The 13,897-nt window shown below is 39.6% G+C and overlaps 1 protein-coding gene across 1 annotated transcript in view; it reads left to right on the top strand.

Annotated features, from left to right (window-relative positions):
* Positions 1-506: 506 nt before the first annotated feature.
* Positions 507-13,897, top strand: part of LOC137867483 (leucine-rich repeat transmembrane neuronal protein 4-like) — a 47,640-nt gene continuing 34,249 nt past the window's right edge. The window contains 2 exon segments of the mRNA XM_068704101.1: positions 507-1,114; positions 1,606-3,146. Coding sequence (XP_068560202.1) covers positions 1,063-1,114; positions 1,606-3,146 — 1,593 coding nt within the window. The 5' untranslated portion in view covers positions 507-1,062.

Raw genomic sequence — 13,897 nt, 5'->3', positions numbered from 1 at the left:
CTTAAAGATTGTACAAAACATTAAATGAACTTCTAAAATATGATGCAGTCTTAAAGATTAAACTAGTATAAGCACAAATTAAAGATATATCAGCTGGACAACAACCGGCTGTGGTATCCAAATGCTGCTTAAGTGTTAATGCATCAGTTATAATATCCAATAATCAAATATTAGGGCATGGAAGTTACAAACACTGCTCAGCAAGCTAATTTCTAATTTTGTTTTGTATTCAAGTCTTCAGTTAGCGCGTTGCATGAGCTATCTAAAAAGCTGAAATATAGGTTGTTCAGAAGTGTTTGACTGGCAGTAGATCTTCACAAATAACCTAATGCAGAGCAAACAGACTCCCCATTCCCCTGCTTTAATTGCTATGCAGGCTCTGTTCACGAGGACAATGGAGTCTACTTTGGTGTGGGCCGCGGAGAGTCACTCAGTGACCAGGAGAGGGCATCTCAAGTCCTGAAACGAGCATCACTGAGCTCATTTTAGTCCTACACCAACATCATTCCTGTTGCTATACAACTGATTCATTCTTGATGCCACGGTCAACGGGTCTAATCCACAGAAGACTGCGCCTTCCCCCTCCGCTGTCCACATCTGAATCTGGATACATCCAACTTATCGGGTTTGGACCTCAGTTTATTCCTGTCAAATATCTTCACTTGGTCGGGTTCCGGTATCTTTTCTGCCACTTAACCTAGATTTCACATTTGGCGACTCGGTGTTTCAAATGTATTTTCCAGCCTCCCAAAGCACGCGCTCAACAGTTTCATTCTCGTGAGTCAACAAGCTTGAGTGCGTCCATCCAAGGGCTTTGTAAGGTGGCGGGCTGAAATATGCATTATCCTGCTGATGTTGTGCGGTAACGTAGGAAACTATAGACAGAGGTTGATGAGCATCTCTTGGAGCGACTCACATCTCCGACAGGTGTGCGGCTGTGCGCAAAGCGGATCTGGCTGTCGCGCAAAGTGCGTACATTTTCCGACCATTCAGGCATCCTGAGTGCGTGTCCAACTACTTGGACAAAACGCCGAGTGCTTCTAACATGTGGACCTGGGACGCATGCAACAGAGAGCGCTAACCATGAGGAGGAGCCGACACCGCGCAAATATGGGTATGTACTCTGTTCCGCAAGGTACTTATGTTCTGCATTTCTGCGCAAAGTCTTTAGTCGTTTTCATAATTACAATTCACTGAAAGCAAATGTTGCTGGTGTCTTTGCACCCTGCGGTCTGGGAGTGATGACTGCAGACCGGGGGTTCTGATGGAGGGTTTTTTTCTCTCAACTATTTGACGGATAATGCCTGATGCATGTGGTTATCAATCTCCTTTCCAATGTTTCAAGAAAATGACTTTGACTACTGTAATGAATGTAAAGTGAACCTAGATTTGACATGAACACAAGGATGCAAATGAGGTAGGCTGCAAATAACCCCCTCTGTTAACAAATGCCTCAGAACACAGTACGGGTACACAGTATGGGTTTTACCATTTGGTTCACAGATTCAGTTTCATTTATTATTTCATTCGGTTTCAGTCTTTTATTCGTCCTGATTTGTCCGTGTTTTATGCTCTTAAGTCTATCACTTTTCTGTGTGTCTGCAGGACTTCTCGTGCTTTTCAGATGGCTTGTATTCACAGTGGTGGTGCCTGCCTGGCTGCTTGCTGCTCCGAGCGGCATCCGTGAGCGTCCCTGCCCCCTGAGCTGTAGATGTGATGGGAAAATAATATACTGCGAATCCAATGCCTTCCGTGACGTGCCAAGCAATGTGTCTGTAGGCACACAGGGCCTCTCCCTGCGTTACAACAGCCTGATGAACCTCAGAGCCCACCAGTTTGCTGGCCTGAGTCAACTTGTTTGGCTCTACCTCGACCACAATTACATCAGTGATGTGGACGGCCAGGCTTTTCATGGGATACGAAGGCTCAAAGAACTGATTCTCAGCTCGAATAAGATCATGAAAATAAGAAACAACACTTTTCACGACGTTCCGAATTTACGTAATCTAGACCTTTCCTACAATAAACTGCAGGTTCTCCAGCCTAACCAGTTTGTGGGTCTACGGAAACTACTCAGTTTACATTTGAGGTCAAACTCTTTAAAAACGGTCCCGATGAGAGTTTTCCTTGACCTTCGCAACCTGGAGTTTCTGGATATTGGCTATAACAGGCTACGGAGCCTCACACGTAACGCCTTTGCAGGACTTCTTAAACTCATCGAGCTTCATCTGGAGCACAACCAGTTCTCAAAGATAAACTTTGCTCATTTCCCTCGCCTGACTAACCTGCGGGCACTCTATTTGCAATGGAACCGTATCAAACTGCTAACCCAGGGCCTGCCGTGGATGTGGACCTCCTTGCAAAAGCTGGACCTTTCGGGAAATGAGCTCCAAGTGTTGGACCCAAGTACATTTCAATGCCTCCCTAATCTTCAGACTCTCAACCTGGACTCCAACAAGCTCAGCAATGTGTCTCAGCAGACAGTGGAGGCTTGGATTTCCCTCACCACCATTAGTCTGGCTGGTAATCTGTGGTACTGTAACCCCAACATATGTCCCCTGGTGGCCTGGCTCAAGGCCTTTAAAGGTAACAAAGAGTCCGCAATGATCTGTGCTGGCCCCAAGGAGGCACAAGGTGAGAAAGTGACAGATGTGGTGGAGACTTATAACATCTGTACAGTGACACCGGCCCCCATCCCCTCAACGACATCGCCCCTCACTTCTGCATTTGAACCTGAGCTGCTGCCTCTCCCCACACAGTCTGTGGTGGATAAGAAGCTGATCTGGAACAGGACAGCCTCCCCTACTCCTTCCGAGGCCTCTCCCACCATCCCTTTGCCAGACACTGAGTATGTGTCCTTCCATAAGATCATAGCTGGTAGCATGGCCCTCCTCTTATCTGTGGCCATAATTCTATTGGTAATCTATGTCTCATGGAAGCGCTATCCCAGCAGCATCAAACAGCTTCAACAGCGCTCGGCGGTTAAAAAGCGCCAGAAAAAGGCACGAGAGACTGAGCGCTCCCTTAATTCACCACTGCAAGAGTACTATGTGGACTACAAACCTTCACACTCAGAGACTATGGATGTGCTGGTTAATGGGACAGGACCTTACACATACACCATCTCAGGCTCCAGGGAATGCGAGGTATGACCGTTGCCCTACAAAAATCCATTTCCACTGCGAGGCATGAGAGGTAAATTTTCTAACAATCTGCGGAGAAAACTACCTTTTTTTCTCCTCTGCTCTTGTCTGTTTTGGGATAAGAAAGCAAGGGTCAGTGCATGGTGACTTGTTTTACAATATGCTGGGTTTGTTCGGTTCCATATGATTACCCAGCTGTTGTTCTGAATCATACAGTTTTATTGCTAAAATATGATTTGCATTAGCTGAAACTGCAGTGGCAGCTCCTCTCCTTGGAGAACTTACATACAGAAAGATGCATTATGCACAAAGTAGGTTCATCTTTCATCCCTGACATAAAAGAGCCCATTGATGAATCTACGTATTATCAGCCAGCCTATTATTTATTCACAAATTGCTTGCTGTCCAAAATAGAATGATAAAAAATGATAAGATCAAGTCACTGTGCAGGGGATCCTTTCCTATCCTGTGCATTTGCTACAACAGCTGTAGTAGCAAATACACGAGTCCTGTGAGTTTTGAAATTTGTTTTGTGCTGTATTAAATATGTTAATATTTACTATCGTACCAGCTGATCATATGTCCCATTCTCATTTTATGCCTCTAGCAATCATGTACTTAGAATTTTAGTCAGGAGTTTAATTTACAAAGTTCAAACATTCACCGCAGGGTGGAGAACAATATAAAGACCTGCAGCCAAACAAAAGATGAATTATGCATTTGGGCTTGATTTCTGTCCGGCTTTAGTGTACTTCTGCAGTAACAAACTTCATTATGCTGCTTTTGTGTAATCTCAGAAAGATAAAGAAACTATTCGGCTACACAAGTGAGACTTTGTCCAAAAAGTTTAAATTGAAATTCTCATCCCAGACTCCTTCACATGGCTGACTCATGAACCAGTGATACGACACTGAAGAATTGAGTCTTGACAGAAGGACTAATCAATTTGCTCATGCTTAATTAGGCACTTTTTTGCCTGTGTAGTCTTTTTTCCCCTTAATGCTATGCATCTGTCTTTCTTTGTCCAGCATCTTTTTTTTCATTTTATTTGCTAGTATGGTTAAATGTGATTAACAGGACATGTGTGTGGGAAAGACATCATTCCACTTGAATTGTAGCACATTTTGTTGGACTAACCTGCTTTGAAGTACAGGAGACATCTTTCTGTGAGCGCAGCTCAGAGACAAAGTTTTATCTCACACTCCCGCACAGCTCATTTTCTATATTCCACTTGGACCCTATAAATCATTTCATAACATGTCTTAAGTCAGTGGATTGCACTGTAGCACCACTTGCATTCTTGTAGTGTCCTTTACTGAAGTCACTAGAGAGGCCAGCACAAATATGTTTCATTGTTTTTAGTATTGTCACATACTACGAGGTACACAGGTAGCTAAATCAGTTCTTTGTCCGATTATCTGTGGCAGAGCATTTTGTCAAACACACAAAAAGCTTGAGGTGAGGTGGTCGGCTCATCAATCTTGTAGCTTTCATGTGAGAATGTGGCATGGGAGCATTAAATGGCAGACCTAATGGGGCTTTTGCTAGCTAGAATAACTAATAGCCCATCAGAGGTAAGGAGCCGAGACTTCCCTCAGCTTTGTTATTCCTTGCCCTCTACAGCTCAAGGGAGCAGCCTTAGTTGTTAAAAATGTAATGGGATTTTTTTTTCTGTGTGTGTGTGTGTTAAACTTTGTGACAAACACTGCAATGTAATGTAAGAACACATGCTACAGCAGAGGATTTTCCAAACCACAACCAGATTGTTATGCAAGTTAGAATGGTGTTTATACTTTCAAACAGCTGCATTATTTGATCTAATGCAGTATAATGTTTAAAAGCCATGTAACTTGCATCAGAATTCAGTATAGGTCGCATTGCAAGAAGCCTGTGATGTGCAGTGATAGTGTCTAGGGCTATTAGCATCACAATACAGGCAATGCAGCACAATCTCTCCTGATATATGAGAATGCCTTTCAGTTTTATTGAATGGCATACAGTGGAGAGTGTCAAGAAAGATGCAAGTGATAGAGATATATGTGAAAAAAGGCTGCTCCAGGGTTCAAAACCAACACTCAAAAGCAAATGCCCCAATAGTAAGCCCCCTGCACATTGTTTTAGCTATCCCAGATAGCAAGCACTTAGGCTATTAGCTGCATTTTCAATTAGGAGAAAGAGCTTTGTAATTGACGCCTGTTATCTTCTGCACATGCCCAGACCAACTTGGAGTAAATTTGTTTCTATAGATTTCCTCAGCACAGCTCAGTAAGTTGGCTTCGACACAGCAAACCGAACTGGGCGAGAATGAATTTCGATGAACACTTTGAACTGTGTGGTTCCACGGTCTTCCTGTGGCACATTATTAAAAAAAAAGCCCTCTCTCCCTTGAATGCCATCCACTTCTGTGCTCACAGAGTAGCTGCAGTGGTGAACGTCCACCCACGGATCATCTCTTGCAAAGTTAGTTCAGAAAATATTACAGTGAAAAGCCCACCGTCTCAGCCAAAGGAGATTCTTGTACTTGGGCAGAATTTGCAAGAATTAATAAGTTGAGCAGATCCTGCTCATAGATTATTAGTGGACTGTGAGAGAGCAGATGAAGTGAGTAGAAAAGAAGGTGCATCTAACTGACTGATAGAAATGCTGTCTTAACTGCTAGACCAAAAATTACTATACTTTTTAACTTCACTAATTGTTACAAGTGGAAGGGTCAGGATCATTGTAGTGTTAACACTCTGATGAGCAAACTAGTTTTTAAAGTAACAATTTAGGCCAACACAAGCCTTAATTATGCATCAAGTTGTTTTTATTTTTCCTGCATTTGAAATCAGAAATGTGGCACCCCGCATCCTGCTCCCAGTTATATTCAAAACTAAGGGCTCCTATGGATCTAATCAGTGTTTGCCTATTACAAATCCTGCAGCTGTGGGTACATTTTATTCAACAAACATTTGTTTAATTTTTAGGCTCCAGAATATGAGCCCCATCTTTGAAATGTCACGAAAAAGAAACAAAGATGATGAGCGATCAAAATATTCTGCCTCGGCTTGCCAAGATGGCAGCTTGTACTTCATCTGTGCGTAAATGCACAGAAGGCAGGCTTCCATCATGCGAAGGAAGTTTGACAGCTTTCAATATTTGTTGTTCACTTGCCAAATAATGGTTAGGCACATAAGTGGAATGGCCTCTAAAAAAAGGGTGCGTCATTTCTTTGACACGTCAGTTATGCTGTGGGAAGCATGTATTGGTGTAATTTATGATAAAGCAACACATCATGTAGCGATGAACGGTAACACACATACTGTAGAAAAAAATAATCTGTGTTTTTAGTAATTCCACAAAAAGCAATATCTTTTGCCATTAATCCTCATTTTTCTTGGCCATCGTCTTGTTTGGTGGAATCGAAAATTACTGCAACTGACGATGGCAATGATCCATGGGTCTATAGAAGTAGACCACTTATCTTTTATCATACCTGATGATTTTCTGAAAAATGGACTTTGGTCAGCTCCATTCAAACCCAACTGCAGTAAAATGCAGGGAGATACCGCCTTTTAAGTAAATTGGCTGTAACAGCCCTAACAAAACATTTTTTAGTGTAATGTATTACTTGTCATCAATAATGAAAGGAAGAAAAGAAACATACTAAACTCACTAATAGATTTCTGTGCATGATAACAGTGGCTCAATGTGTTTTGTGATATTGGGGACCAGTCATATATATTATTATGGCAAGTTTCACATTCATATTTTTTGTCTGCAGTCAAGCCAAATAAACTGCTCAGGAGAGCAACAGGCAATGAATGCACTTATGTACAGTATATGAAATATGAAGGTGCTGCTGTTCACTTACCACAAAAACTAGAAAAGGTGTGTGTGTGTGTGTGTGTGTGTACCGACACTTGCTGTCGGTAAAAGGTTGCTGAAGCACTTTAATTTATTTTTTTAGAAAGAAAATGAACAGAACAAAACAATATTACAGAAACTGAAGCAAATATCAAGGATCTCCAAGGTCAAAATACAAAAGAACACACAAACCATAAAATAAAATCTCAATTATTCTATTGAATCAAGGCTACAAGGCTTCCTTAATAAAGTCACCAAGTCAGCACCAGAAACACACAGCTCATGGGCCAAGAGGGGAGGAACACTGTTTCTGGGAGATCCACTGATTGTTGAATGAGATCCAGGTGTGGGTCTTCAGACACTCATTTGTCATACACCTCGGCTTCTGACACCGATGCCTTGCGCATCGGTGTCAGAAGCATCGGTGTCATTTCAGTACACAGACCCTTTAGCATCTGTGTAGACTGAAATATAAACCCATTCACACCATTATTAGTGGTGAAAAGTTCATTAATTTTATTGTTTTTGCAGGGACTGTGCACTATTAAAACTAATTTTATTAATTCAGGATATTACAGTGATGATGATCCCTTGGCTTTTAATCAAATTATTTTTGGATTTGTTCATAGAGTGAGGACACAGGCTTGAGTGTAGTCTCACCTGCCTGTGACCAGGTTGTTATGCAATGACACAGATGGGGAAGCATTATTGTGTGCACAAAAAGCTGTGCAGTGGACTGAGACAACTGATACCCGAAAGTTATTCAGATTACATTTAACATTGCTTGATGACCCTAAAGACTTGTTTTTTGAAAGACAGCTTTGCATCAATTTTGATGCCTAGATTTTTAACTGTATATATAATAAATAATATTGGTCCTAAAATAGACCCTTGATGGATCCCTACTTTACAACTATACACTGTAACAAATTTCCCCGTTAAATTACAGTAAACAGCTGGCAGCTACAGCTTCGGCATACCTACTGTAATTTACAACAGCGGTTTGATACGGTAAAAATGATTACAGTACAGTGTTGTATAGAAAATGCATTATACTGTTATTTTAGTGTTTCTACTGCAATGTCCATGAACAGTTCATTACCGTAAAATTTATTACAGTACTGTAGAATGTATATTTACAGTATGACACTGCTAGAAGCTAATGATTTAAAAATGTTACATTTCAAAATAAAACCCCTGAAAATTGCTAGCATAGAAACGACTCAAACAAGTGATAGCCTTACATTAATAAGCTTTTATTAAAGCCAATGCAGTGTCAAACACATTCAATAACTGACAATTTTACAGTGATCACATTTTTGCAAAATACAAATAATAAAAGCACCATATCAAATTGCATTCATTAAACACTGAATCACGTTAAACAGATTCTCAACACTCTATATACAACTCTTATAGTATACTAAATGTACCCCGCCTTCAGTATCACTTTTTTTGTTATTTACAGTCATTAGTGCAATAAAAACCGAGTAAAAGAACAAATCTGGAACTGCATGTTTGAGACAACTGTATAGAACTGAACAGAACACAATTTTGAAACGTGTTACCTTAAAAGGAAAAAAGAACACCAGGATGCAGTGTGGGCTATCTCTCCTTCCTCCTATTAGAGGTCATGTGTGGAGATGTGCTGTGGACTACATGAAGCCCCACTCAAAGTCCAGGAGGTTTTTTATGAGGGTTTTTTACGACAGCTGCTGCCTTTTTCTGGACCAGCTTCCCTGTCTTTTAGGACACCACCTTCCCCTGGTTGGCCTTTGTCTCCCTTTCCGGGTTGAGACCAATGAAGCCCCTAAATAACAGAGAAAGCAGATATATATTAGGTGTGGTATGTAAAGAGTATTTGTACTTAATACTGAACCCCATTGGAATAAACAAATACAAATTTGTTGTACAAAGTTGTTTTCGTTATAATGACCTCTGTGTCTACTAATAATCATAGAATAATCTTATTTTCATCTAACATGTGTGAATATTTCATACAAGTAAAACGTGAACATACAAGGTCTGATTTGTGTTCTACACGTTCTCACATCAAGGCTACAAGCTCAATCATTTTGCAACATATTAACCTTCAGAAAAATATCCAAACAATATTAAAGACTGCAGAAGATTTACCTTTGAACAAACTCCAGTGTCCTTGCAGCTTCCTCTTGGTATTGCAAGTTGAACACATAGTAGCTGGCGAAAACTGCAGCAAGCCCTGTGATGAAGCTTGGTTGGATGCCTTCACAGATGATTTGGCTTTCAATGCTTATCATCCAGCGTCCAATTGTGACTTCGTCACCAGCAACTAATGCAGACAACAATTATAGTTAATGTTCTTAAACCATATCAAATATACATATTAACTCAGCTTGTTGATTCAATTGCTGAGAAATTCAATAGTGTGTCTATGAAAATGAAATAACTCGCTGGTAACGCGGTTGGACAGAAAAATAACGATATCAAATGTTAGCAATCAAGAGAGTAACGTTAAGGTATGCTAGCTAAAGGTAGCTGGACACGTTAGCATACATGCCACATGCAGTTAACAACAAGTCACGTTATCGTCAAAAAATCAATACAATATAAAATTCAACACAAAATGACTGAACAAGGTCATGCTAACTTTGACAACATCCAAATGACCTTGTTCAGTGAGCCACAGGAGCAGGATAGACTACGGTGTCCGCTGCGCGTTTGTAGGCGAGGTGAAGCAGCAGGTGGTGCTCGGTCCACTTCGGTGCTTCGGTCAGAGTCCGTTGAAAATCGTCTTCTCAAATTTCCTCTCAATATTATTCTTCCATCCTGAATAAAATCACCGATCTATGATATCTAAGGCTTTCTTTTCACTTTCTTTATGTTGACCATGTGCTAAATAAGCAGTAGAGACTTATTGCAATGTGATTTTGAAGAGTAATGGGCGGAGTTAAAGTCAACTGAAAAACGAAAAAATACTGTAGTATACTGCAAGATTGGACAGTACCTGCTGTTAATATTTTTTTTCTTCCAAGGCCTCAACTTTTGCTGGATTTAACTGTATTCAACTGTAATTACGAAGAACAGTACATTACTGTTCAGAATTTCTTGTATTTTTACTGCAATTTGTTAGGCTACATCCACACTACTCCGTTTTCGTTTGGAAACGCATATGTTTTGCTACGTTTACACTGAGCGTCCACACTATGCCGGCGTTTGCGAGCACCGTAAACGGAGGAGTTTAGAAACGATCCCGAAGCCGGATAACTTTGAAAACTCCAGGTAGCGTATTCGTGTGGACGGACGGAAACGCATAAGTTTGGAAACGATGACGTAGACACCCGTGATTGACTACCAGGTTAATTTAACGCGGACAACTGGTTACAGGCATTGCTGACCTTGTTGTCTTTACTAGCAGCTGGGCGGCGTGAGAGAGAGAGAGAGATCAGTGAGCGTAGAGAGAGACCCGCGGCGCTGTAACTAACGTTAAGTCTGAAAAGTAAAACTTATACAACTTTCCACGAACTGTATCTGTTTGAGTTTATAGAGGAAGATTTTAGAGAAGATCTTAAGTATCAAACACGTACTTACGATCATTAAAGACTACTTTATTACTCTGGTTGCTTAGTTACAAAATACGACAATATACCTCCTATTTTTACATCGGCGCATGTCCAGTGTACGTGAAGAGTCACGTGATATTCGTTTTCAGGCGTGTGGTGTGGACGGAGATCATTTCGGAAACGATGGCTGAAACGCCGTGTGGACGGAGATCGTTTTCGTTTGAAAACTCCGTTTCCAAATGAAAACGGAGTAGTATGGATGTAGCCTTAGTGTAGCAAATGAAGAACACTTACAACCCACTCATTGTTTCCACTTATTTCAGAAGGCGTCCATTTAAGTTATTGAAAGATAAATTAAATTTAGAGAGTTTTTAAACTGTCATAATTAACTTTGTCAAATGCCTTCTTAAAATCGAAAAACTAGTTCCAACAACAACACCATTATCAAGATAACTTTTTATATGTTCAATAAAAAAGCTATTTTTTGTTTCTTACAAATAATCCTTTCGGAAACCTAATTACATTGGTAGAGTAAATTCACTTTCATTCAAATGAGAGACAAACTGATCACAAACTACCTTTTCCGCAAATTTAGAATCTATTGAAAGGATACTAAAGGGTCAAGTAATTTGACTTGATAGTTCTTTCACCTGATTTAAAGACAGGAGTCACCACTGCAGCCTTCCAAGAAAACGGGACATATGAGTTTGTTACTTATCAGATGGGTAAAAGGCTTACATAGTATGGATTCATAATTTCTAACAAATCATGCATCAATATCAAAGACATCCTTAGACTTAGGCCCTTTTAGGCAATTGAGTTCTTTTATTACCGCAGATTCAGAGACATTTTCAATCGTGAAAACAGGAGATTCATTATTTGCAGGTTCAAGAACTCTTGATCTTACACCAAAATTGTCAGTGTACTCAATCTACAAAGAATTAATTAAAGATTGTAGCGATTTGATATATCTATCTCTTATCGCTGTTGATTGTTCCTTTATTACCCAATTTTGAACTAAACTGATCTTTTGTACATTTTTCCCAAGCTAATTTACTATTTTCGTCAGACTCATTGATTAGTTCAATAAGATTATTGTACTACTTTGTTTTGAAACTCCTCAAATATTCCCTTGTGGTAAACCAAGAACTGCCTCCATCTCTCTCAGCTTCATTAACCTCCAAAGATGCTCATTTAACCATGCTAGATTATATTATTTTTACGAGAGTGTGAGACCTTTCTGCAAAATTCATTTTTAGTCTCATTGCTTCTGTCCATGATATTAGATGTCTTTCTATGTCACCAGACTGCTGAACGTCATTCTAGGCCAACTGCTTTAATTTAGCATAAACAAAAAAAATGTTTACCCTTTGTCCTTGTCCGTAAATCGATGTTTATTTAGATTTCTTACAGTTAAGGCTAGATTATGATCTGACATACCTGTTAGCAGATTAAAATATTTTTTGATTCTTTCAGGTTTATTAGTAAAAAATAATTATAAATATATAATAATCTCTGATGATTGGGTAACCATGGTTGGGCCTTGAATTATTTGAATGAGATTTTTTTTAGTTTTTTCCAGTTTGTTTTCTCAGCCCAATTTATATTAAAATCCACTAATACAATAAGTACAATAAGTAAGGATTTTAGTTTGTCATAAAACATGTTCAAATATAATTATATTAAAATTAAGGGGTTGGTATATGCCAGCAAGAGTAACAGACATACTATACACTAGAGACAGCAACGCTTAAGTCTAGCAAGGAATTAACATTGTTTTGAAGTTACATTTGTGATGTTTGTGATGTGTTATCAGTACTTATGTTACCTTGTTTATATTTCAATTGGTTTACCTATTTTAAGCCAAAAGATGATGTTTTTCCTACACATAACAAAGTGGTTTTGTTGCATAAACCTAAGAAGGTGTTTTTGTTTGAATTCATAACGTTGACCATGTGTTTACTGGGACAGTATGCTGGGCCATCCAGTGCTTTAGAAAGTGATGCCAAGAGGTCTGACAAAGCGCCAGCATGTGACCAGTTGGGATGTGGACGTGTTGCCCATTTCGTTCCAGCCAAGGCTGTGATTTCATGCCGAGTTAAAATATTGCAGTGGGATTCATTAGCACAAATGCACGTAATCAGACCTCAGACCTATCTTTAGTGTTAAGTACCTCTTAGGTTGTTCTGTGCGTGGGGTGAGATCTCACCCAAATAAACACACTGCTATATTAATGATTCTGACTTTTGGCAGATGTGATGTCTGCTCTGATGAGTAGGTGGAATATATTTAACAACACAAGAGGCAAAACAAGATCTGTGCCTGTAATCTAACATGGTCTGTTTAAATGAATGTGGCAATTCTATTGTCTCCTAATAATTAATCTTAGCATCTATTCTTTCATCCAATTGATGTATTTACGATTTTATTATTCTCATTATGATGTACTAATAGAACATGCCCCAGCTTGCTAATAGCTTAATCTGGCACAGGCGGAAAAGATGATGTTCTTCTTCCACGCTTCAACACAGACAATATTGAATTTCACTCTGGGTTAGATGTACTTATTAACAGAATATATACTGCTATTTGTGTCTCTGACTGATCATTACAGACTCTCGCAGGCCTAAAGCCAGACGAGTGATAGTCGCTAGTAGATCACTGAGAAAACATTTTGCTGCTGAGGAAAAATAAACGAAAGTCATCGCTTCGTTGACCTCCAAACCTCCATTTTAAATTGAGGTCAGCACTGATTGACAACATCATTAACTCTGATATGCACTTGATATTGCACAATAACCTGGTCCTTCACTTAAGCTCAAGATCAAATTAACTTGTCTGTTATAAACAAATCAGGTGAGTCCGTACATGCACTGTACTGTACAATGGATTGTAACAAAGAACTCTGGAAATTATAAAATGGAGTTTGAGGACCCATCTTTACCCAAACTAATTTGGGTAAAAATGAAAAAGACCACTGAGATAAATCAAACTAATTCACCCTTTCCCATCACACAATCTCTAGTGGTCCTCGGCTCCTGCAGCCACACATAAACCATGATGAATATTTAATGGGTTATTAAACTTCTCTTCTCTTTTGTGTTCAAGGCCATTTTGTTCCGGCAATGGTGAATCAGCTGAAACCGGTTTTGTGTTAATTAGAAGTCTGTTTTGATGGAAACCCTCTCTAGATACTGAAAATCTCACACTCAGTGAAAATCGCTGATGTCAATAATCAACTCGTTGTGTTACTGAAAACAAGGGTTGAGCTACAGCAATAAAGTGCACAGCTGTTCCAGAAGTATTGTTAGGCTGCACTCATGCACAGCTGTGTGGTGATCTAAATGCTACCCAGCTAACAACAAA

Source organism: Cebidichthys violaceus, unplaced genomic scaffold (assembly GCF_023349555.1).
Source record: "Cebidichthys violaceus isolate CVI_PGR_0920_01 unplaced genomic scaffold, fCebVio1.0.p SCAF_9, whole genome shotgun sequence".
Classification (NCBI taxonomy): Eukaryota; Metazoa; Chordata; class Actinopteri; order Perciformes; family Stichaeidae; genus Cebidichthys; species Cebidichthys violaceus.
The sequence above is the reverse complement of the archived record's forward strand: the minus strand, read 5'-3'. Positions and strand labels throughout refer to the sequence as shown.